The 24,666-nt window shown below is 36.8% G+C and overlaps 1 protein-coding gene across 1 annotated transcript in view; it reads left to right on the plus strand.

Moving 5' to 3' along the window:
- Positions 1-24,666, plus strand: part of LOC133643557 (guanine nucleotide-binding protein G(s) subunit alpha-like) — a 108,593-nt gene that overhangs the window by 35,892 nt on the left and 48,035 nt on the right. The window contains exons 3-5 of the mRNA XM_062038199.1: positions 4,593-4,647; positions 4,737-4,856; positions 22,000-22,097. Coding sequence (XP_061894183.1) covers positions 4,593-4,647; positions 4,737-4,856; positions 22,000-22,097 — 273 coding nt within the window. The remainder of the gene's footprint in view (positions 1-4,592; positions 4,648-4,736; positions 4,857-21,999; positions 22,098-24,666) is intronic.

The following is a 24,666-nucleotide window of genomic DNA, read 5'->3' on the forward strand; positions in this document are numbered from 1 at the left end:
CCCGGCCTGGCGATGCATCATTATTATTGTTATTATGATTACTATTATTAATGTCTCATTGTCATATAACAAGAGTCCGACGTGACAAATACACCGTAATGAGCTGTGTCAGGGGTCACCAACGCGGTGCCCGCGGGCACCAGGTAGCCCGTAAGGACCCGCTGGCCTGTTCTAAAAATAGCTCAAATAGCAGCACTTACCAGTGAGCTGCCTCTATTTTTTTAAATTTTATTTATTTACTAGCAAGCTGGTCTCGCTTTGCCCGACATTTTTAATTCTAAGAGAGACAAAACTCAAATAGAATTTGAAAATCCAAGAAAATATTTTAAAGACTTGGTCTTCACTTGTTTAAATAAATTCATATTTTTTTTTACTTTGCCTTTTATAACTTTCAGAAAGACAATTTTAGAGAAAAAATACAACCTTAAAAAGGATTTTAGGATTTTTAAACACATATACCTTTTTACCTTTTAAATTCCTTCCTCTTCTTTCCTGACAATTTAAATCAATATTCAAGTACATTTATTTTTGTTATTGTAAAGAATAATAATTTTTTTTAAATTTAATTCTTCATTTTAGCTTCTGTTTTTTCGACAAAGAATATTTGTGAAATATTTCTTCAAACTTATTATGATTAAAATTCCCAAAAATTATTCTGGCAAATCTAGAAAATCTGTAGAATCAAATTTAAATCTTATTTCAAAGTCTTTTGACTTTCTTTTAAAAATTTTGTTCTGGAAAAAATAGAAGAAATAATGATTTGTCTTTGTTAGAAATATAGCTTGGTCCAATTTGTTATATATTCTAACAAAGTGCAGATTGTATTTTAACCTATTTAAAACATGTCATCAAAATTCTAAAATTAATCTTAGTCAGGAAAAATGACTAATGATGTTCCATAAATTTTATTTTTTATTTTTTCAAGAAGATTCGAATTAGCTAGTTTTTCTCTTCTTTTTTTCGGTTGAATTTTGAATTTTAAAGAGTCGAAACTATGTTTCAAAATTTTACTGTCATTTTTTTTGTGTTTTCTCCTCTTTTAAACCGTTCAATTAAGTGTAAATATCATTAATTATTAATAATAACATAGAGTTAAAGGTAAATTGAGCAAATTGGCTATTTTCGGCAATTTATTTAAGTGTGTATCAAAATGGTAGCCCTTCGCATTAATCAGTACCCAAGAAGTAGCTCTTGGTTTCAAAAAGGTTGGTGACCCCTGAGCTGTGTTGTCTGGGCCTGTCTCCAACATGGTGTGTCTCCTCATAAAGCGCTATTGTGCACTTTATTCCCTTTTTTTTCCCTTTCCTACATACACTGGAACTCAAGCCATATATCACATGCCACAATGTAACATACGTCAGTGCATAGATAAAGGCAGTGGCGGGCCGTGCGTTTCTCACCTAGGCCTTCAGTGATGTCCTACTTTAGTCCGACTTCACCTCTCAAAATACCGTAATATAAAAATATATAGAAGTATACAAGTACCGTAATTTATGTATGTAAAATAATTGTATAAAACAAATGAAACATGAAAAAATAAAGAAATAAAATATTTGAACTGACAATTTGTAGAAACCATCGTACGCCGTATAAGCCAGTGGTACCGTCGTAGTCGGTTGATTCGTGTGAAAGTGGCGGGCAAACCATTTCGCCGCCGGTAGGGGTGTAACGGTACACAAAAATTTTCCGTTCGGTACATACCACGGTTTAAAGGTCACGGTTTGGTTCATTTTCAGTACAGTAAGAAAACAACAAAATATAAATTTTGGGGTTATTTATTTACCAAATTTGCAAAATCTTCCACCAAAAATATTTTTCTTAGTGGAATATTTGATGTGAAGTAATCGGAACCTTGGATAGGTCAATAATTCATCATAACATTGATTTTGATTCAATATTATGTTTTGAGCAATGACAGTTTGAAAGAAAAAAAACAGCTTTGTTTTATTAGTCAACATTTCAACTTTTTCTAAATTACATTTAACCTTTAAGCTTTTTTTATTTCTCTTTTGTTATGTTTTTGTTTATTTTAATAGTATTTTTAGAATGTGCCGTGGGCCTTTAAAACATTAGCTGTGGGACGCAAATGGCCTCCGGGGCACACTTTTGCCACCCCTGCTATAAATAATAAAAAATTAAATCTGATAAATATATCGATAAAAAGCAGAGCCTGGCGATGCATGCGCGTTTATCATAACTCTCTCGCTCCCTCCCTCACGAATGCTGCTGTGCGCACAATTTGTTTTGTTTTTAACCCCTTCTTAGCCCTGAACGTACATTGAAAATACACGCAACCTTAACTCAAAATGCCGGACATTTGAGGCATTTAAGAAACCCTGACAGCTCCGCAAAAGAGGACATGTCCGGTGAAAAGAGGATGTATGGTCAGTCTATCGTAGCCCGTTAGCTGCTAGCATGCCGTGTGTTGTGCCTCGGTGTATCAATCAATCAATCAATCAATGTTTATTTATATAGCCCTAAATCACAAGTGTCTCAACATTGTTTACACAACGTGCAGTACGCTACTTAATATGTCCGTGTGGAAACTCGTTCGGTACACCTCCGGACCGAGCCTAAGCCCCCGTACCGAAACGGTTCAATGCAAATACTCGTACCGTTACACCCCTAGCCGCCGGTGTTGTGCCAAAATGTGATTGCCTGCCAAAAATGTATTTCCTTCGCAGTAGCGCGCACCGCTCACTAAACCTGCATTGCTTGGCTTCGTCTGTCCACAGCGGATTACTAGGTGTAAGACAAACACTTTATCTTCGGGGTTATTGTACCGGTGAGTTTTCTGTGGCTTTTTATGGCTCGTATGGCCACTTCCTGTTTTCGCAACTTGTGATTGGATACTCACTTGGGACTTCCAAGTGAGTATCCAATCACAGCGTTAGGCCAGCTAGAAGGCCTTATTGACAACAACTCGTGATCTGATTGGCTATCGCAATTGTCTATCACCTCCATGTGTCCGTTCACTTACAGTGCACAGACGCCCGCATTGTTGATTCTGAAGGACCCGGGCAGTTTTGGTACAGCATGGCAACATAAGCTAACTGAATTCTGATTGGATACAAACTCTAAACTAGAAACAAAAGCATTGGAAGGAGCATAATTATGACACGAAGAGAATAATGAATACTTTTAGATTTTTAGGGAAAGTAAATAAAAAAATACTTTTATCTTTAATTATGATCATGATCTCTTGTTATGTTAGGCCAGTAGAGAAGGCCTTGCTGGCCCTGACGGCACACCACTGGATAAAGGACGAGACTCCAGCTGTTGTGCTCGCTGGTTTCACTTCAAAATACACCCAAATGGGACTTTCAATAAAGCTGTTACCAAGTTTTGAGCAATTAAATGGCGCCCATTCAAGTAATACTTTTTAAAAAATGTTCCTGAATGACAATCTGACAATAAAATGGTATTTGTGTCAAAATATTGGGGCCTTTCCAAAAATTATTTAAATTATGCAAGCAAGTGATTGATTATGATTAAACCAAATTCAAAAGTACGATTAATCTGGTAAAAAAAAAAAAAAATCATTTGACAGCAACTAATTATAATATAACTTGCACACTTGTCCTAACTGTGCTGAACTGGGCTTTTATTTGGTTTGGTTTGCTGTCATTTTTTAACATTCTATTTGCATTGCAGGATCACAATCCATTCTGTTTATACTGTTATTTTTTATTTATAACCTACTCTATTATTATCCTATTCTAGTTACCGTATTATTCAGAGTATAAATCGCAGTTTTTTTCATAGTTTGGCCAGGGGTGCGACTTATACTCAGGAGCGACTTATGTGTGAAATTATTAACACATTAGCGTAAAATATCAAATCATATTATTTAGCTCATTCACGTAAGAGACTAGACGTATAAGATTTCATGGGATTTAGCGATTAGGAGTGACAGATTGTTTGGTAAACGTATAGCATGTTCTATATGTTATAGTTATTTGAATGACTCTTACCATAATATGTTACGTTAACATACCAGGCACGTTCTCAGTTGGTTATTTATGCCTCATATAACGTACACTTATTCAGCCTGTTGTTCACTATTCTTTATTTATTTGAAATTGCCTATCAAATGTCTATTCTTGGTGTTGGGTTTTATCAAATAAATTTAACCAAAAAATGGGACTTATACTCCAGTGCGACTTATATATGTTTTTCCCTTCTTTATTATGCATTTTCGGCCGGTGCAACTTATACTCCGGAGCGACTTATACTCCGAAAAATACGGTAAATTATTTCCACTGTACACACTATCATTCTTGTGGTACTCTTTTGGGTAAATCTGGGACCTTGGGTACTACATTTTGTATCATCTCATGTGTCTCATTTGTGCTGGTATGACAATAAAGTTCCTCGAATAGCTATGTCAGCTGCAATGCTAATGCTAATGCTGACTGAAGGAACTCCAGGCTTTATTTAAAGATGTGTAGCAAAGCCTGTTTTTTTTTTATGTAAAGTGGTCCGGCTTATCTAGCCAGGGTTTCAAAAGTGAGCGCTTAAGTGTCTTTTCTCTCAAAATTGGAGCAAATTGACTGATCGTGACCATCTGATTGTTTGTTTGTTGTTCACAGGGAGAAAAAACAGAAAATTAACGACATTAAAAACAACATTAAAGAAGCTATAGAGGTAACACATCTTCCACTATTATTCATTGGGTGTGTTTGTCAACATGGACAACATTTTCTTACGAGACAAACTCTGCTCTCTCCATCCAGACCATTGTGTCCGCCATGAGTACGCTCACGCCGCCGTGCCAGCTGGCCTGCCCTGCTAACAAGACCCGCATCGACTATGTCCAAAATCAAATCAACCAGAAGGATTTCGAGTTTTCCACGGTAAGTTATGGCAAATCCTTGAAATGTCTGACGCACTTACATCCATAATACAACAATGGCCTCTCCCGTTCTTAAAAAAAATGACAAATTGGTATCAGTTTGGGGGAGAGTAATGTGCTGCGTTCGGTCGCAATGTGTACAGCAAGACTCTAACCTGTGATCATTCGTCCATTTAGTTTTTCCTTCGTACAGCAAGACTCTAACCTGCGATCATTCAGTCCATTTAGTTGGTGGCATAAATCTGAAAAGACGAATGGTGTTGCTGTCTACACTATTTGAGCTTCATTTTACAGCATTTTAGTGCTACAATGTTCCTTAATTTGTGGATTGTTTTGAATACTTTTATTAAACAAGGTGGTGGTGATCATTTATAACATAATGTTGTTTGCGATCATGTGACCAAGCGTACAAGGGCTTTGATATTTGTGGATTACTCAGTCTTTGTGATTATTTGTGTTGTGCAAGGTGGTGGTTATCATTAATAACGTACATAGTTTATGAACATGTGACGTAAGCTTTGTTTTGATGGATTATTTAGAGCTTTTGTGTTTATTTCTAATGTGTCAGCTGGTGGTTAACATACGCAATTTGCGAACATGTGTCTGTGACAAATTGTACGTGAGCTTTGATTTTGTGGATTGTTTAGAGTCTTTGTGCCTGAGCTACTAAGGTCTAAAACTAAAATTGCATGTTGTGTGTGCAGTGTTTCCCATAAACTGCCAAGATACCTGTGGCGGTGGGGGCGTGGCTATGGGCGCGGTCACCATGACATCATCGAGTAATTTGCATAATTTACTACAATGATTTGATTTTCTCTAAAAAGGCTCAAAAAATATATACTTACTAATTAATAATAACAGTTTTGTTTTAAACGTCCATCCATCCATCCATTTTACAATATAATTACAACACTTTATGTACATATTTATATACAGATTTGAACAATAAGTTATTCACTGAAATATATTTATTAATTGTGGTTCTTACAAAAAATATATCTTATAAAATATAAAAGCTAAAATGTCTCAAAGCTCTGCCCCTTTAATTAGTGCATACTAAATAATTTAACTTTAGCCTACTACTACAACCATATTATTTACCAGCAACATAAAGTGAAACAGAGGCAGAGGTGTCCTGCCACAGTCAGTAACAAATAAACAGAAAACAGTAGTGGTGGTAGATAGACACAAAGCTTCATCAAACATCTGATCCACTGAACAAAGAGCTCCAAAAATCTTGAACTTTAGACTGCCATCAGTTTTACTCCCTACACTTAACCATGTGTTTCCTACTGCCTGCAGACTTTGCACCCTTTGTTATACACACATGTTGTGTGTCTAATATAAATGCATTTAATAAAGTCAAATACAAATAAGGCAACAAGAGAAGTATCCTACACTTCTCTTTTGTAAAGTAAATCTGAACAGCCGATATGGGCATCTACATCAACTATATGATTTGCCTGAGAAGCTGGAGAGGACAAAAAAAAAAATATATATATATTTATTTATTTTTTATTTTTATTTTTTTTTTATTTTATTTTTTTTGTATTTGTGGCGGACATAATTCTTTCGTGGCGGGCCGCCACAAATAATTGAATGTGTGGGAAACCCTGGTGTGATCTACTAAAACGGTGTGTACAATTGCAAAACAAGTCCAAAAGTGGTGCAGTATTATGCAAAACAATAAAGCAGATATCTCCATATATGGTAAAGGTTTGCTGTAGGAGCTTTGTGTAAGTCCGCCATTTTTCCTTCAATTGTAGTCCAAAGCTGTACTCAATAAGTTCTTTATTTTTCTCTATCCTTTTTTTGTGGGGCAGACTGGCTCGTTCATGGACATGCATCCTCCACTGTTCCCACTTGTAATACAAAGTAGCGTATTGTTTGAACTTATATCTGTCAGTTGCCTCGCTATGGAAGCGCTAAAAACTACAACATGGCTGATGGGACTGAGAGGCAGTCGAAGGGGTGCTTGGCCTCTAAATATGTAAATGAGACCGCCCACAAAACGGTGCTTTCTGAAGATACAGTCAGAAAGCGGCTTGAAGATGGTCCGTTAACAAAATCTATAAAACATTTGAACCAACTACAAGGAAGTTCGGGTTTTCCCTTAATGTAATTGATCGTGGCAAGCCGCCACAGCAAAATTAAAGGCGCCACACATTAAAAATAAGTGTTTTTTACGTGAAAATAAATCACAGTATAATAATGTAATGTAGCCTTAAGTCTTAAGCTATTTTTAACTTTTATTGCCAATCTTATGCTAACAACCGTCCTAATTCCAATTGGTATTCCCTCCCGTGCACACACTTCCGTCTCTGTGCTTCCCCAGACACACAACAATACTTCCTCATTCTGCGTTAATCCACTTTCAGGCACGGATGGTGTGTTTGCAATCGGGGGAAAACCACACGGACATAAAACATTACCACCATCAGGTCGGTGCAGTATGAATGGATATATATTATTTGCGCACTATTGAATAGAAATTTGGACGCCGAAAAAAACCAACTTTGACCACCAGAACAGTGCTGCCGAAATGGGATGTTGGGGTGACGAAGGCCATATGCACAGGTTTATCTGCAGCGGAGGCAGCATATCTGTAATGTGAACGTCCTTTAATATATGCTAGAGATACCCACGGACAACGATCTACAAAATGTAGAAATATTAAGAGTACAGCGGCGGCTTTTAATGAGAGAAAGTCCAAGCTGCGCAAGGCAAGTTGGATGTCAGCTGGCTGCAGCTCTCGCTGTTTGTCGCAGACATTGAGGGACAGAAGTAGTCTCGAAACACGAGTACATTTTATAAGAACACTAGAAAAAGATGCTAGATTTGATGCTAGTCTTTTTTAATAAAGTAAAACTCACTAAAAGTCTCTAGACACTTGAAAACTTCTCAACAAAGTACATTGTACAATTAGCAGCAACAATTGAAAATAGAACAAAATAATATAGAAAATATGTTAATACTAATTGTTACTACAGATTAGTTTTTAAATGTACCGTATTTTCCGCACTATAAGGCGCACCTAAAAACCTCAAATTTTCTCAAAAGCTGACAGTGCACTGCCTTATAATCCGGTGCGCCTTATGTATGGACCAATATTGAGCCACAACAGGTCTCGCAACTACGGGATGCATTACGTAACCCCAGCCTCTACTGTAGCGTCTATTCTATGCACCTTATAATGCGGTGCGCCTTATATATGAACAAAGTTTTAAAATAGGCCATTCATTGAAAGTGCGCCTTATAATCCGGTGCGCCTTATAGTGCGTAAAATACGGTTTGTACACATTTTTGGAGCCTTTTTAAAGAAAACCATATCGTCATAGCAAATTATACAATGACATCATGGTGAACACGCCAACACCGCTACAGGTATCGTAAATAATAATATGACCCCTTTTTAAATTATATTTTTTGCGTGTACTAGGGGCATTATGTGCCCATGGAGACACTCATTTCCTTCCACATTCATGTTATGCTCTCCAAACTGTTTGCAATGTTGTTGAGCAAGCAGCACACATCTATCATTTGTACCACCTTTTTGCCAATATAGAATCATAATGTACAGGCAACAGAAACTATTTTTAGCATACTGCAGGGAGGCGGTCACCCTCACAACACAGCAGTGCATTCACGCGTCTGGAATTATCGAAACGCAAGAAAATGCATATTGCAAGATGTTTTTTTCATTTAGGAGATATAATAATATATTTCCTAAATAATAAAAAAACAATGCCACAAAAAATGGCAGCCATCAGCTAACTGTAAAATTATAAAATGATATTGCTGAATAGACAATGTTTATTATTTTTGATCTCTGACAGTCCAAATATGTTGACATACACACACATAGGACAAAGGATGCTCGATCTGTCCATCAGTCTTTGCAGCGCAATCCCGTCTTTTCTCAAAGCCGTGTGTAACCGTGGTAGTTTGCACATAGATTTCAGGCGTGCTAAATAAAATGTGTCTTGATAAATCACATTGTTATTATATTCCCATCTTCTTCTCACATAATTATGGGTATTCTGATGATCAGCATATATTCTGTATATTCATGAAGACAGACACGTTAAATGAATTGCGCTCCTTATCTTGCTCACTTGGGGAACTGCACTTTTTTTTGGAATCGTTCACAATCATTATGAGAGACAAAAACACACAAGTTTTTTTTCCGGGATTTTAAAGATGATAAAAAATGCTTGGAAGATGCGGTTAATGGTGGGAGTCAACTTTTGTAGCCTTCAAAGCCATCTAAAACAACTTCAAAACCCTCCATCAATGTGTTATATACACACTGCAAGTTTATGTATAAATTATAATGTAGCAACAGATATGACAATATGTAATTTGTACAATATTGACCATATTTTAACTTATTTCTTCAGCGCATTTATTTCCGTTCCCGGAAACAAACACTTGTGGCAAACCTGGTAACAGATAACGAAGATGACTATTTTTGGACAACCTTATCTTTTTGAAGCTGAATATACAGAGAATGGACTGCTGCCTATAAAAGCGAGCATGAATAGAGGGTGAAACGTTGGAGCAGACAGACGCCGAGAGAGAGAGGTGGGCATGAATTTGACGGTGTAAATGTGGAACTTGGAGCCAAGCTATTTTGACATAAATAAAGGGCTTACCCAAAATAAACCGAAAAAACGTCCCCGGCCAGCTGGACCAACCGCACAATTGTCCATTGAGTGAGCCACTTTAATATAGATCATGATACACGCAGCACGTCATGCGTGTTATTACAACTACAGTACATAGATTGTCGAGCTATCTGTGTACAAACAAAACAAGAAATGTGGGCTAATACATTACAGATACTGTATTATGATTGTTCATGTTTTTCAGTCAGTACAGATTGGTGTCCTATCGCAGTTGTGCATTACAAACTCAAACGCGATTCGGGTGCTTACGTAGAAGTTGGCTTCTCCCTTACCGTAGCTGGCTTTTACGACTAATACCAAAGCATGCCGATGTGGTACTCCGTTGGAGAATGAGTTCCTCAGTGTTCGCTCTTCCAATAACAATGTCGCTACAGCTTATTTATTATACAGGTTACGGAATGTAAATGTAGTATTGCTAGGGTTTTTTTGAATGCATTTTTAAAGTGATTTAGACAGAGAATTGATTGCTCCCACTAGCTGCATTGCTAGCTACCGAGAACGAGCCGTTCTAGGTAGTGCAGTTTCCCTTTAAGAGACACAATCCTGTGCACAAGCTTAGTCGATCAGCTTTGTGTGTGCTATCAAGTTTGCCCGTGTTTTAATACACACAAACATTGAGTGGATCAGGCCATATGTATTTATTTCTTATGTGCAAGCACTCAGTTATCATTAATACGTATCTTGTTTACAAACATGTTACTAAATGTATGTGGGCTTTAATTTTGTGGATTATTTAGAGTCTTTGTGTTTATATCCGTTGTTAGAGCTGACGGTGGTCATTGAAAACACACATATATATATATATATATATATTAGGGCTGCAACTAACGATTAATTTGATAATCGATTAATATGTCGATTATTACTTTGATTAATCGATTAATAATCGGATAAAAGAAACAAACTACATTTCTATCCTTTCCAGTATTTTATTGAAAAAAAACAGCACACTGGCACCATACTTATTTAGATTATTGTTTCACAGCTGTTTGTAAATGTTGCAGTTTATAAATAAAGGTTTATAAAAAAAATTAAAAAAATTAAAAAAACATTTTAAAAAACCTCAGCGCATGCTCATAGCATAGATCCAACGAATCGATGACTAAATTAATCGGCAACTATTTTTATAATCGATTTTAATCGATTTAATCGATTACTTGTTGCAGGGTTGTACGGTATACCGTTATTTGTATAGTACCGTGAAACTAAGGAATCATATTCGGTACTATACAGCCTCTAAAAAGTACTGGTCCCCCGCCCCTCCTTCGTCGTCACGTTGTGACATTGCTAGTTTACGAGCAGAGGAGCATGTTCGCCATCGCACAATCACAGAGTACTTACAAATAGACACAGTGGGTAGACAGAAAAGGGAGAACGGACGCATTTTGGCCTAAAAACTGACGATAAAAGTGAAGTTATAATACTGAAACACCCTCAGGAAGCGGTGCTTTAAAAGACATGGCTAGCTAGCTAGTGGCTAAAGTCCAGCCGCCGTCTGCAGTGTTTTAGCTACTTCTAAATCACTAATCCTCACCTCCATGGCGACAAATAAAGTATGTTTCTTACAAGTATCATCCCTGCAGGACGAGGAATAGCTAAACATGCTTCACTACACACCGTAGCTCACCGGCATGACAATGTAAACAACCGCCATTGGTGGATCTACACCTGACATCCACTGTAATGATACCAAGTACAGGAGCGTATCTAGTCGATACTAATATGATTACATTGATATGTTTTTAGCATCACAAAATCTTTTTTCCGTTTTTTTAAAATTTATATTATGTTTATAAACTCAGGGAATATGTCCCTGGACACATGAGGACTTTGAATATGACCATTGTATGATCCTGTAACTACTTGGTATCGGATTGATACCTAAATTTGTCCTTACCCTACCACTTGTCCTTAATAATTTTGACAAAATAATCGAATGGAAAATGACACAATATGTCAGCAGCTAAGTTAGGAGCCTTTGTTTGCTTACTTACTACTAAAAGACAAATTGTCTAGTATGTTCACTATTTTATTTAAGGACAACATTGCAATAAGAAACATATGTTTAATGTACCGTAAGATTTTTTGTTAAAATAAAGCCAATAATGCCATTTTTTGTTGTCCCCTTTATTTAGAAAAGTATCGAAAATTATCTAAATACATTTTGGTACCGGTACCAAAATATGTGGGCTTTGTGGATTATTGAATTTTTCTTAAATTAAATTTTTTCAGAATGTACCTTTAAAAAATAGTTAAACGAACCCGACATAGTTGTCAAGTGTGTTCCCAGCATCAAGCTCATTAAGTCCTGCAGGTAATAGACCAGGTGTGCTGCTTCTGCTGCAGGTGACTCTCTGTCAAGTGATGCTCTAATTAGCAGACCCTCTAGGGAGGCTGTCGATTGAATGAGCTTCTCACCTGAGAGGCCCTCGCCCGCCTATTAGTACTGATTGTCTGTAATGACCCCCAAATAGGTCTCGGGGGACACGTCCTTTCACTTGCCCGCCGCCTATTAGGGATTTCCTCCCCCCACCTCAGCGAGGTTTGTTTACCGCTGTTATGTGGCTGTAAAGATATGTCCCAGATGAGTACATCTGAGAGTCTGTTGATCCCGATTTTTACCACTGTGACCACTAACTACACCTATGTAAAGTAATAATAAACTACATTTGAATAAGCACAGACAAGCAACAAAAAGTGGTGTGGAAACTGTCAGCTGCAAAAGCCAATATTCAAATGTGAAACCGCATAATAGAATGTCAGCAGAGCAATGTGAAGATGACATAGTGTTGTCTTTATGCTTTGTGTTGTCAAAACAACAATGGAGACCGGGCGTTACTTGTACTCATAACGAGTTATCTAATGACTTTTATGTACGTTACAACACCATTACTGATACATTCGATGTAACATGGCATGCTACTTTAGATGTGGTTGTATGTCAACAAGACAGCGAAGTAACAACCAGGACCACACTAAAATGAACTTTATATCAAGTTTGAAAAGGCAACATCACACAGCAAACATCACACAGCATTTAAGTACACGTACACACAGCCCGACACACACATACACACTACTACTACTACTACGAGGGAATAATGAACAACAAATCAAAGAAGTGACAAGCTTATAATCCCTCAATACCCCTATGTAGACAAAGAGACTACAGTGCTGGAAAAGCTTGCAAATATCTGGTTGCATTTTGTGATTATCCCCTAAAAGTGAATTGATTTCAGGACTTTAATTAAGACAAAACAACCAATTAAAGGCTTGGGAAGTTTTTGCAGTTTATTTGATGATTACAGCAAAACGAGGTAATTATATACTGTATATATGGTAACTTTTCTACGTTTTATGAAATACTGAATATGGGCTTTTTATTGGCTTTAAGCTTTAATTTGCAAAATTAAGAAATATTTTCTTGAAATATTTCACTGTGTGTAGTCACTGTTTTCACTTTTTGAATGATATTGCTTAAATAAAATAACTTTTCAAAGATATTTGTATCTATTGAGATATTCCTGTAATCTCAAAGCTAGGGGTGTAACTGTACACCATAACAGTTTATTCTCAGTTTTAAGGTCACGTTTGTTTCACTTTCAAAACAGGAAGAAAACAAAATACAAAAAAATAAAACTGTTTAGCCTGTGTGTAAACTGCTATAAGGAGTTTTTCAAATGAAACATTAAAAACCTGCAAACCGCTAGGAGATAATTCTCATTTAAATTAAATCCTAAAAAAAATCATAAGAAATATTAAGAGACTAAAAAAAAATTATGTTAATGGCGCTAACTAATTTATTAGTTTAATCACATAACATTGTTTAAAGTGTCATGACAAAGCCACACCTCTCTGTTTTGACACTGTTGAAAGCATAGCAGACAGGACAAGGTGGAGCAAGATCTACCCGCTGGCCCTTTAGATGGATTTCATCACAAAAAGAACACAAACAATACAAAATGATTTTTCAAGGAGTTTCAGTTTTTGCAGAAAGTACCGTACCAGTGCTACGTGTCACGGTACGCTCCGCAAGCGCAAGTGCAATAGTTTTTATTGCAACTAAAAGGGGAGCTCCCTTTGAGCATTAAGACACAAAAGTTTAAGTATGGACAATAGTGAATAGTTCAAGCAATCCAATGTGATCCGAAACACACATGCAAAGTTTTATTATATAATAGTGTATAGTTTGTTTTAGCTTGATTTTAATTTTCATATCATTTGGGTTGTTAATAAACATACATTATTTCAAATATATCTGAAGAATTGTATCATGTTGTTTATCTTTGTTAGTACAATACAGACATTGTAGCCTATACAAAATAGGCATATTTCAGACATAGTTACAAACGATGTTTACGAGGGGTGCTCAAAAAAATCTATTAATGTCCGAATCGCGATCCTTATTTATTTAAATCGATTCATCATTTTCAAAAATCTGTTTTTTTTTATTTTATTAGATTTTTTAAGAATACATGTTCTTCATGCTTACTCGATACGTGTATGTATACATCATACGTCAGCAACATAGAGGTTTTGTAACATGTAAACTGCTTTGAAAAGGTTTTATTATAGTTACTATAACAAATCATACATTGCGAGAATCGGTTTGAATCGAGTATCAATTCTGAATTGATTCGTCACCCTAAGTATCGTAATTGGATCGTACCGTGAGGTGCTCAAATACTCCCACCAAACGTCTTTAATCATTTCACAAGTTTAAATAATTTGTAAGAGTTTACGTATTTTTTTTCAATTATATTTTATAATACAGTGGGAAATGTTTTATTTTTTAGTAAATGAAAGTTCTTTATTAGCTTAGAGCAGCATTAATAGTTACAGTTTTTAGCCAGAGTCCCCAACTCTACTGAACAATGGAAATACACTGTTTTTGTGTTATCCACTTGTCTTTGTCCTTGTTACGTATTTCACTGGGAAGGCCAAGTGTTCCCAAACAGGAGACTTCAACAATTGAAGAGGGTTTTTAAGCTCTGGCTTCTCCTTGGCAGTTTTGCTAGCCATGACTCCCACTGGGCAAAGGCTGTGGGCTGCACTGTATGGTGTTACCGAGTAGTACTACAACACAAGTTACATTTTCCGTCCCTTGCATGTACCGTGTTGTGTACCAAAAAAAAAATCTGATTTCATGCACTGTTGCTACCCCTCAATGGAAGTGTATGAGCCCTGTTGGTATATATTTAGATGAATCAGATGTGTTGTCCTTTTGTTTTAATCTGCAACGTTTCCAATGAAGTATGCGCATGTTTGTGTGCAAGCAAAGCAAAGTCTTGTGCTCGAGAACGTCATTGCATATCACCTTGGCATATCTGAGACCTGTCTGTCTTGATGGGACTCACTGGAGGGGATGCTGAACTTTGCTGTTTGTGAAATGTAATGTGGAGGGTTGAAGGAGGTTTAAAAATAGTCTGTTTTTAGTCTTTAATGAGGAAGAGAATGAATTAGGAAGCCGTCCGATTGACCCAGCCCCTCCAAACTTCTGTTCCCCCCCTTGCCTGGCCGACGGGAAACCAGTCGAACTGGTTGACTCTGCTTTTAGCGTGGGAGGAACAACAAGATAAAGCACACAGCCTTTTGACATATTTGAAATCTGCTTCTTACAATAAAACCCACATGCTTCCTTCTTGGTCTAAAAGATGTAAAGATTGGACCACACCTGCTGTAAACTAGATTGAAATCAAACGCACTTCACCCATCATTACTAAAAAGGTTGTGGTTTAAATACAGTAGTATTAACAGTGGTGTGCCGTCAGGGCCAGCAAGGCCTTCTCTGTTGGCCTAACATAATCAGAAATCATGGCAGTGTTTCCCACACATTCATTTATTTGTTGCGGCCCGCCACCAAAGAATTACGTCCACAACAATTAAAAAAAAAAAAATAATAAAATAAAATAAAAAATATATATATATATATATATATATTTTTTTTTTTTTGTCCTGTCCAGCTTCTCAGGCAAATCATATAGTTGATGTAGATGCCCATATAGGCTGTTCAGATTTACTTTACAAAAGAGAAGTGTAGGATACTTCTCTTGTTGCCTTATTTGTATTTGACCACTACTGTTTTCTGTTTATTTGTTACTGACTGTGGCAGGACACCTCTGCCTCTGTTTCACTTTATGTTGCTGGTAAATAATATGGTTGTAGTAGTAGGCTAAAGTTAAATGATTTAGTATGCACTAATTAAAGGGGCGGAGCTTTAAGAGACATTTTAGCTTTTATATTTTATAAGATATATTTTTTGTAAGAACCACAATTAATAAATATATTTCAGCGAATAACTTATTGTTCAAGTCTGTATATAAATATGTACATAAAGTGTTGTAATTATATTGTAAAATGGATGGATGGATGGATGGACGTTTAAAACAAAACTGTTATCATTAATTAGTAAGTATACATTTTTTTAGCCTTTTTAGAGAAAATCATATCATTGTAGTAAATTATGCAAATTACTCGACGATGTCATGGTGACCACGCCCATATCCACGCCCCCACCGCCACAGGTATCTTGGCAGTTTATGGGAAACACTGCATGGTCGTAGTTAAAGACAAAAGTAATTTTTTATTTACTTTCCCTCAATATCTAAAAGTAGTCATATTCTCTTCATGTCATGTTATGCTCCTTCCAGCGCTGTTGTTTTTAGGTTATAGAGTTTTTATCCAATCAGAATTCAGCTAGCTTATGTTGCCATGCTGTACGGAATCTGCCGGAGGCCTTCAGAATCAACAATGCTGGCGTCTGTGCACTGTAAGTGAACGAGGACATACAGTTGACAGACAGTTGCGATAGCCAATCAGATCACGAGTTGTCGTCAGCAAGGCCTTCTAAATAGCCTAAGGCAGATATATATTGTGATGTTATGAGCTAGGTAACATAGGAACTCCATTACCCAGCATGCCACAGTAGTGAAGAGCATGCGCAGTAGCCGCGTTTAGCCAGCGGGATGTTTTTGACGAGCACCTTGTGGAGTAAACTTTAAGAACTCAGCCAACACGCCTCGTTTGCATCTTTTATGATTAGACAAGACAACATTCAAGGCCATTTTCAAGAAGGATATTTAAAGAGTAACTACATCTTGTGAGACCATGTCGGCCAACCCTGGAAGCTCGAATGGCTTCTACAGATTGTGAGTTCAGATATTTTATTTCTTTATTTTTTCACGTTTAATATATTTTTTGCAATTTTTATTTTGACAGTACCACATAAGATATGTTTTAATTGCTGATGTGGGTTAATTGTTTTTTAAATGCGCCAGAAAATAACCCGTTTTGTACACTGAGGTGATTCAATGCCCAGTAGTGCGTAAATGTGATCCTGTATAGTATTTCTCCAGCAATGGTCATGTGGACATAAATGATGGTATTTTTAGAGGTAATCATTGAAGTCAGACCTCACCAAAGGCCTAGGTGGGAAATGCACAGCCCGCCATTGAGTATTAACAATGCAGGCGGTCCACGTGTTAACGTTTCATGGCTACGGACACGCTCCTATGAATTATAATTACCGTGCAAAAAGAAACAAAAACCTCCCGTTGGATACATGCGTACAACAGAATATTACAAAGGCGAAATAATAGGAACAAAGTCACGCGTCGCTACATTGAATAAGAAGGTCAATTTTTGTCCTTTTTTAGTTAACTTTACCTTCCATTATGTCTCCCAGTAGTGAGGCAGATTTTTCTGGTGGCAGCGTGTAAAAGAAAAAGTAAGAAACTAAGTAAAAAGTGACATGAAATTAGGCATCCTCTTAGTCGAGAATTCTGCCATGTTGTGTTTTTGGTATTTTCTTTGGTTATGTTTTACATCAAGGCTATTCAACTGGTAGCCAAGTTCAGTTCAAAACTTGGGAGTCAAGCATTTTTGCATCGAATTCTAAAAACACTAAAGTGCTCCTGTTGTATAGAGAAACTTGGACCACTGTAAAAACGACCGCAGATCCTTGTATTGACATTTTAACCTTGCTAGCAAACATTGGGGTCCAACATTATGATTAACGTAACTGAGGCGTTCTTCAAGGCACCTCTTTAAGTCCTCTCCTTTTTGGAAGTTACGCATTGTTTTTGTAATGTGATTTATGTATCTAAGGTTTTGCTGTACTTTGTTAACTTCAGATGCAGTCCATAGTCATTGGTTCAACTTATTTAGTTCCTCAAGCTTCCACTTTAGGTCCTCTCTTTCTCATCATTTGGGATATTCAACTAGTAGTCCACAAGTTCAGTTAAAAAAAAACAAAAAAAACTCACATTTTTGCAGCAGATTGTTGTGCTGTCATAGAGATGATCTTTGACTGGCTTTTTTTGCAGACGGTCCTTAAAAACAGCAGAGCGCTCCTGTAACTCTTACAAAATAAATAGACCAAATGTCTACTGTAGAGGATTTTGGTTCTCTGTAACATACAAAATAAGACTAATAGTAAAGAGAGAATTCCGGACTGTCTGGAAATGTGACCCCCTAAACCATTAAGTTGAATATCCTTGCTATATATCAGAAATTATGTCTGTCTTTGTATTTGTTAATCTTAATTATTGTTTTTATATATTCAATAATTTTTTTCTTGCATTTATTTTGATACTTTAGTTTTTCTGTTGTGTTTTCTTAGTATGATAATAACAATAGTTAATATAATATTATTAGTGTGGTAATTACATCACCTTTATTTATTTATTATTTATTTAATGTATTAATATTTGTGTTCTTTTCAGTCCATTTATGTGATGATTTTAAAAGGAACTGCACTTTTTTTAATATCACAATTCTTATGTAAGAGAAGAACTTTTTAAATTACGGCAAGTATGAAATGGAGTGAATGAGAGTAACATATTTCACCCATAAAGCTTTCTAAAAAACACCCAAAAACCGCCTACAATACCCCATTTACATTATGTGACTTGAATATTAACAAAGTATTAGTGATTTTGTTGATGTAAGCCCTAATACAGAGGAACAACTTTTAGCAGCGCCGTGATCATAGAAAGGTAACTAGCTTTTGCACCTATTGACATACTGAGCCGGTGAGCTGCTGCATCGCCTTTGAGTTGGTGAAAGTTAATTGTAGATGATAAATCATGCCTCTCATTTGTATAGTAGAAGGTTGTGGCCGTTAACTGAGAAGTTGGTCAACTCTGACGTTCAACATAGACCCAGAGATGGCGAGACAGACAAGAAAATGATGCATGTTTAAGTTTATTTTTTATTTTTTACCTGCGCGAGGATTATGATTAATTCTTCATCTAAACGGGAAGATATAAACATCCCATCAGTCGGCATCCCAGTGAGAGCAGTCATTGTACAGTCAGTGATTGTTTTATTATGTTCTTAGTTTGTATTTCCTGTTTAGCACTTAGCAATACTGCTACTTCCTGGATCAGCTTATCACTCAGCGACTAAAACTTGTAGCTCATCCTCTTTAGATTCAAACTCAAAAATATAAGGTCCCGGATCCTCATTTGTCCCAAAGTAGTCGTTGTTTGCTCCTATGAATGAAGTCTGCCATGATTAGTAGTGTTGTTGTTGTTGTTGTTGTCGAAGGAAATAGTGAAGGTTGTGATGCATCTTTGAAATTAATATGCCGATGTATGCTTAAAATGAGCAAAATACATAAATATTACATTTTAATATGAATGTCCCTGCTACTACATTACATACTGTCAGAGGTGGGTAGAGTAGCCAGAAATTGTACTCAAGTAAGAGTACTGTTACTTTAGAGTTTTATTTCTCAAGTAAAAGTAAGAAGTTGTCACCCAAATATTTACTTGAGTAAAAGTAAAAAGTATGTTGTGAAAAAAACTACTCAAGTACTGAGTAACTGATGAGTAACTTGTTCGTTTAGTGATGACGGCAACAAATAATACACAAAAACATAAAAATAGCAATGAGCAAATTCAGAGCCAGGAATATCTCTTAAGCAACTAAAACAATAATATATATTAAATAATAATACATTAACATAAAAAAAATTAAGGCAAATTGAGCCACAATAACTTAACAGCACCATAGGCTCAGTAAGCAAAAGATTACAAAGGAAAATAACAAGTTAGCCTTTACGCAAACCATAAACTGATAGGTGTGGGCTGCATTTGGGAACACACTTCTGATAGGTGTTTCTATGCATGCGTGTGTGTGTGTGTGTGTGTGTGTGTGTGTGTGTGTGTGTGTGTGTGTGTGTGTGTGTGTGTGTGTGTGTGTGTGTGTGTGTGTGTGTGTGTGTGTGTGTGTGTGTGTGTGTGTGTGTGTGTGTGTGTGTGTGTGTGTGTGTGTGTGTGTGTCTTTGTCTGTCTCTCTATGAGGCTGCAGTGCGTTAATAAATGTCCCCACACGATGTACATTTGACAGTGATTCATAGCAGGGAAGCTAACATCAGCCTACGCTGACAGCCAAAATATCTACTAACGTTACTTACCGCAATGTGCTTCCTCAAATTTGATGTTGAGTTCATGTAAGCTTAAGCTTGTTGCCGCTGAAACTTTATGTGCAGTTAATCACGTGACCACCTGGCTCTGTTTGATTGGTGAAACGGAGTCAAACGTCACCAGTGACTGCATTTGATTGGTGAAACGGAGTCAAACGTCACCAGTGACTGTATTTGATTGGTGAAACGCAGGCATGCGATAGATCCTACTTTGAAGGTCTGTCTGACAAACCAAAACAAACAAAGCGTGCATTAACAGATCGATAAAAATCAGTAGCGAGTAGCGAGCTGAATGTAGATAAATGGAGCGGAGTAAAAGTAGCGTTTCTTCTCTATAAATATACTCAAGTAAAAGTAAAAGTATGTTGCATTAAAACTACTCTTAGAAGTACAATTTATCCCAAAAGTTACTCAAGTAGATGTAACAGAGTAAATGTAGCGCGTTACTACCCACCTCTGCATACTGTATATACTTACGGTGTGTATATAAAACGGTGATGGAGGATTTTTGGAGCGCTTTATAGGAGGAATAGAGTGAATGCCATTACCTCCGTTGTCATCTGACTCTTGCTAGTGTTTATTTACGAGTTAGAATGCATAAATAAAAGAAAACCATACATGTTCTTGTCTCACATTAGGATTGTGAATGATTGTCAAAATTTGAAAAAAAGTGCAGTTTTCCATCAAGCTCAGTTATTTCCCTATTTGAGACAATTATATCTGTGTATGAGTTTATTTGACACTTTATTTTTTTTCTCCAAACATTTCTTTATTGATTTTCAGACCGGACACTTTAATTTTAAGCTAAACACAAAATATTTTGCCTTTTTTGCAATTTGCCATTTTAATTTACCGTATTTTTCGGACTATAAGTCAGGGGGTGCGACTTGTACTCAGGAGCGACTTATGTGTGAAATTAACACATTACCGTAAAATATCAAATAATATTATTTAGCTCATTCACGTAAGAGACTAGACGTATAAGATTTCATGGGATTTAGCGATTAGGAGTGACAGATTGTTTGGTAAACGTATAGCATGTTCTATATGTTATAGTTATTTGAATGACTCTTACCATAATATGTTACGTTAACATGCCAGGCACGTTCTCAGTTGGTTATTTATGCCTCATATAACGTACACTTATTCAGCCTGTTGTTCACTATTCTTTATTTATTTTAAATTGCCTTTCAAATGTCTATTCTTGGTGTTGGGTTTTATCAAATAAATTTCCCCCAAAAATGCGACTTATACTCCAGTGCGACTTATATATGTTTTTTCCCTTCTTTATTATGCATTTTCGGCCGGTGCGACTTATACTCCGAAAAATACGGTACTACTGTCTTCCCAAAATGACTTCAGCCAATGTTTTTAATATGAACAAATACATGTTTAATAGTAGACGTAGCCAATGTTTTTAATATGGAGAAATACATTTTTAAAAATACCTTTTGTACTTGTAGATATGACCTCATTTTAACTGGTATCTGAAGATACATTCATTATTTAAGGTCCTTTATAGTGTCAGCTGTTCGCCCCATCAAACACAGGCCAGCTGATTTTGAGTCTGTGGCAGCCGTCCTGTTTCCACACTTCTGAAACTGCCAGCTGACTATGTTCTTGCTGAGAGGGGCTTTTTTTTTTTTTTTGGTGGGATGGGGGTGCACCATGCAGCCCTTGGGTGGAAAATGGCTTAATTGTGCTGTCCCGGCATTGTATGCGAGCATCCAAAGATCATAGCCAGGAGATAGCGGGCCCTCGTGCAGTGACAGCCAAGCTTTGTGTTAGCACAAAGCTCTGCATTTCTTCTAAAGTTATGAACTCCATGAACTGTCTATTTCCTGCCTCTCAGTCCCGCTCCTCTTCTCCCAACTAACATCGCCTACACTCCATGTCCTCACCAATCAAGGCCCAGATTAGTACTTGGGGACGCAGCCCTTACGTCAAAGAACACATACTTTTTGTCTCCTTTCATCCTTCATGCAGTCATTTTTTTGCTCATTTTCCATCTGTCTCTCTTTCTCCAGGAGTTTTATGACCACGCGAAGATCCTCTGGCAGGACGAGGGCGTGCGGGCCTGCTGGGAAAGATCCAATGAATATCAGCTCATCGACTGTGCACAGTAGTAAGTGGTTTCTTCTCAAGTTCACACATCGGTGCACGCCACATGGCTTACATGAGCAAAAGATAAATCATTTGGCCTGTCTTCTGTTTTCTTTATTAACGCTCCTATTGCTTGCTGAGGACCAGCGTCCTCTGCAGTAGACGTTTGTTTTTGGTCTAAAGCAGGGGTGTCAAAAGTACGGCCCCGCAGGCCGGTTTAAGCCCGCGAACAGGTTTTATCCGGCCCCTAGAATGAGTTTGCCAAGTATAAAAATGAGCCGAAATTTTTAAATGAAAGAAACTACTGTTCTAAATGTGTCCACTAGATGTCGCAATAGCAATTATTTGTATCTTAGTAGATCAGTGGTTCTTAGCCTGGGTTCGATCGAACCCTAGGGGTTCGGTGAGTCGGGCTCAGGGGTTCGGCGGAGGTCAAGACACACCCGACTCATCGTGTAAATAAAAACTTCTCCCTATCGGCGTATTACGGATACGGCAACAGAGTTTATGCACTGTGTTGGTTTTGTTGTTTGAACAAGGTGATGTTCATGCACGGTTAATTTTGTGCACCAGTAATAAAAACATGGTAACACTTCAGTATGGGGAACATATTCACCATTAATTAGTTGCTTATTAACATGCAAATTAGTAACATATTGGCTCTTAACTAGTCATTATTAAGTACTTATTAATGCCTTATTCGGCATGGCCTTATTATAACCCTAATCCTCTAACCCTAACCAAATAACTCTAAATTAAGTCTTTGTTACTTAGAATATGTTCCTCATACTAAAGTGTTACCAAAAACATAACTTTGTCTTGAATTTGAAAAAAAACAACATTTTATTTTTCACTAAAGAAGGGTTCGGTGAATGCGCATATGAAACTGGTGGGGTTCGGTACCTCCAACAAGGTTAAGAACCACTGTTGTAGATGATGCTACATATGTAAAAAATAATAATAAACCACCTGATGTTAGTGCACCAGTCGAGGGAAATGAGCAAACTACATAAATAACATCCTGTAATTTGGTTTTGAAATTATTTTTTTTATCTAGATTAAAAATTAACACCAAAGAGTTGACTGACAAACATTATCACATAATTTATTCAGAAAGTATAAATAACAAAAAAATAAAGATAGAATACTATTAACCGCAACATGTAAGTGTAAAAAAAAAAACCCAACAACATTATGATTTGTACATTTTCAAAATGTGCTTGTTTTATTTTCAAACAAAAGAAAACAATCTGAAGTTGTCTTTATTTTTATGTCATCGTGCCGTGATTTTACCAGTCCGGCCCACTTGGAAGTGGATTTTTCTCCATGTGGCCCCCAATCTAAAATGAGTTTGACAGCCCTGGTCTTAAGTTACTGTACACATCCCGAGTCACAGGACGCTGGCTCTCAGAATATTGTCCACTATTTCAGAAAAGCTTTGCATTATAGGGCCCCTTTAAATGGGTACTATTATGCAAAACCAAATTTTCTTACCTATTGGTACCAACTGTTGTGTATTTGGGATCTGGATAAGTCAACAATCTTGCCTTCCTTCATACTTCCGCTAAATGATCCGTTTGGAATATGCCCCATTAGTGACGTTTTTCCCACATGACGTCAGCGGATGTCTGCATATAAAATGGGAAATAATAATAATAGATTTTATTTGTAAAAAGGCACTTTACATTGAGTAAACAACCTCAAAGTGCTACAGTGTATTAAAAAAAATAAAAATAAAAAGATAATAAAATAATAAATACAAATAAAAACTAGAACAGCTAAAAAGAGTATGCATATATCTAAAAAAAAAGTTTTTTTTAAAAAAAGAAGGGTTTTTAAGCCTTTTTTAAAAGCATCCACAGTCTGTGGTGCCCTCAGGTGGTCGGGGAGAGCGTTCCACAGACTGGGAGCGGCGATATACAATACTAAATGAGTATTGTACATCAAACAAACCTTTCACAAAGTGACAACTGCAAACTCATACATTCTTCGACTCTGCTCTCTTGGACTGGAGTGCTATAATCGAGAACCACTTTTGTCTTCGTCTTTCGTACAATCTTGCACTCTACCGCCCTTCTTGGTGGTCTTCCGAGGAACTCTGAAGAAACGTTTATCCTTATCATGATTTGAACGGTTCGTACAGCTGAAAACAACACAAGGATAGGGCATTTTTCTTTGAGAAAGGCTAAATGGTGGACAGAGCTAGCTTGACCACCACACATATTTAATTTAATTTAATTTGTTATTCTTCCCCATAGTTGAGAAAAGTAGTACATTTTATCAAATGCCCTAGTTCCCGCTCTATGGTATGCTACCTAGAATGAGGCTGGCTGTTAGCTGCGTAAACATGGCGGCATCATGCCATACGAATGACCCAGCATTTAGTTTGCCAATTAAATAAACAAGAAACCAGCTTAATGAGTCTCTCTGTCATAGCTTGCCGTTTTTAAATGGTGCTTATCATCCACAAGTCTGCGGAATCGTAGCACGGTGACTTATTTTGGGACCCTTTACAGTGGAAAAACTCCCAAACAAAGGGTAATCAAGGCTATACATGTGAGGTTTTCCTGTCATAGCGTTGGCATTATATA

This window comes from Entelurus aequoreus, linkage group LG26 (assembly GCF_033978785.1).
Source record: "Entelurus aequoreus isolate RoL-2023_Sb linkage group LG26, RoL_Eaeq_v1.1, whole genome shotgun sequence".
Lineage (NCBI taxonomy): Eukaryota > Metazoa > Chordata > Actinopteri > Syngnathiformes > Syngnathidae > Entelurus > Entelurus aequoreus.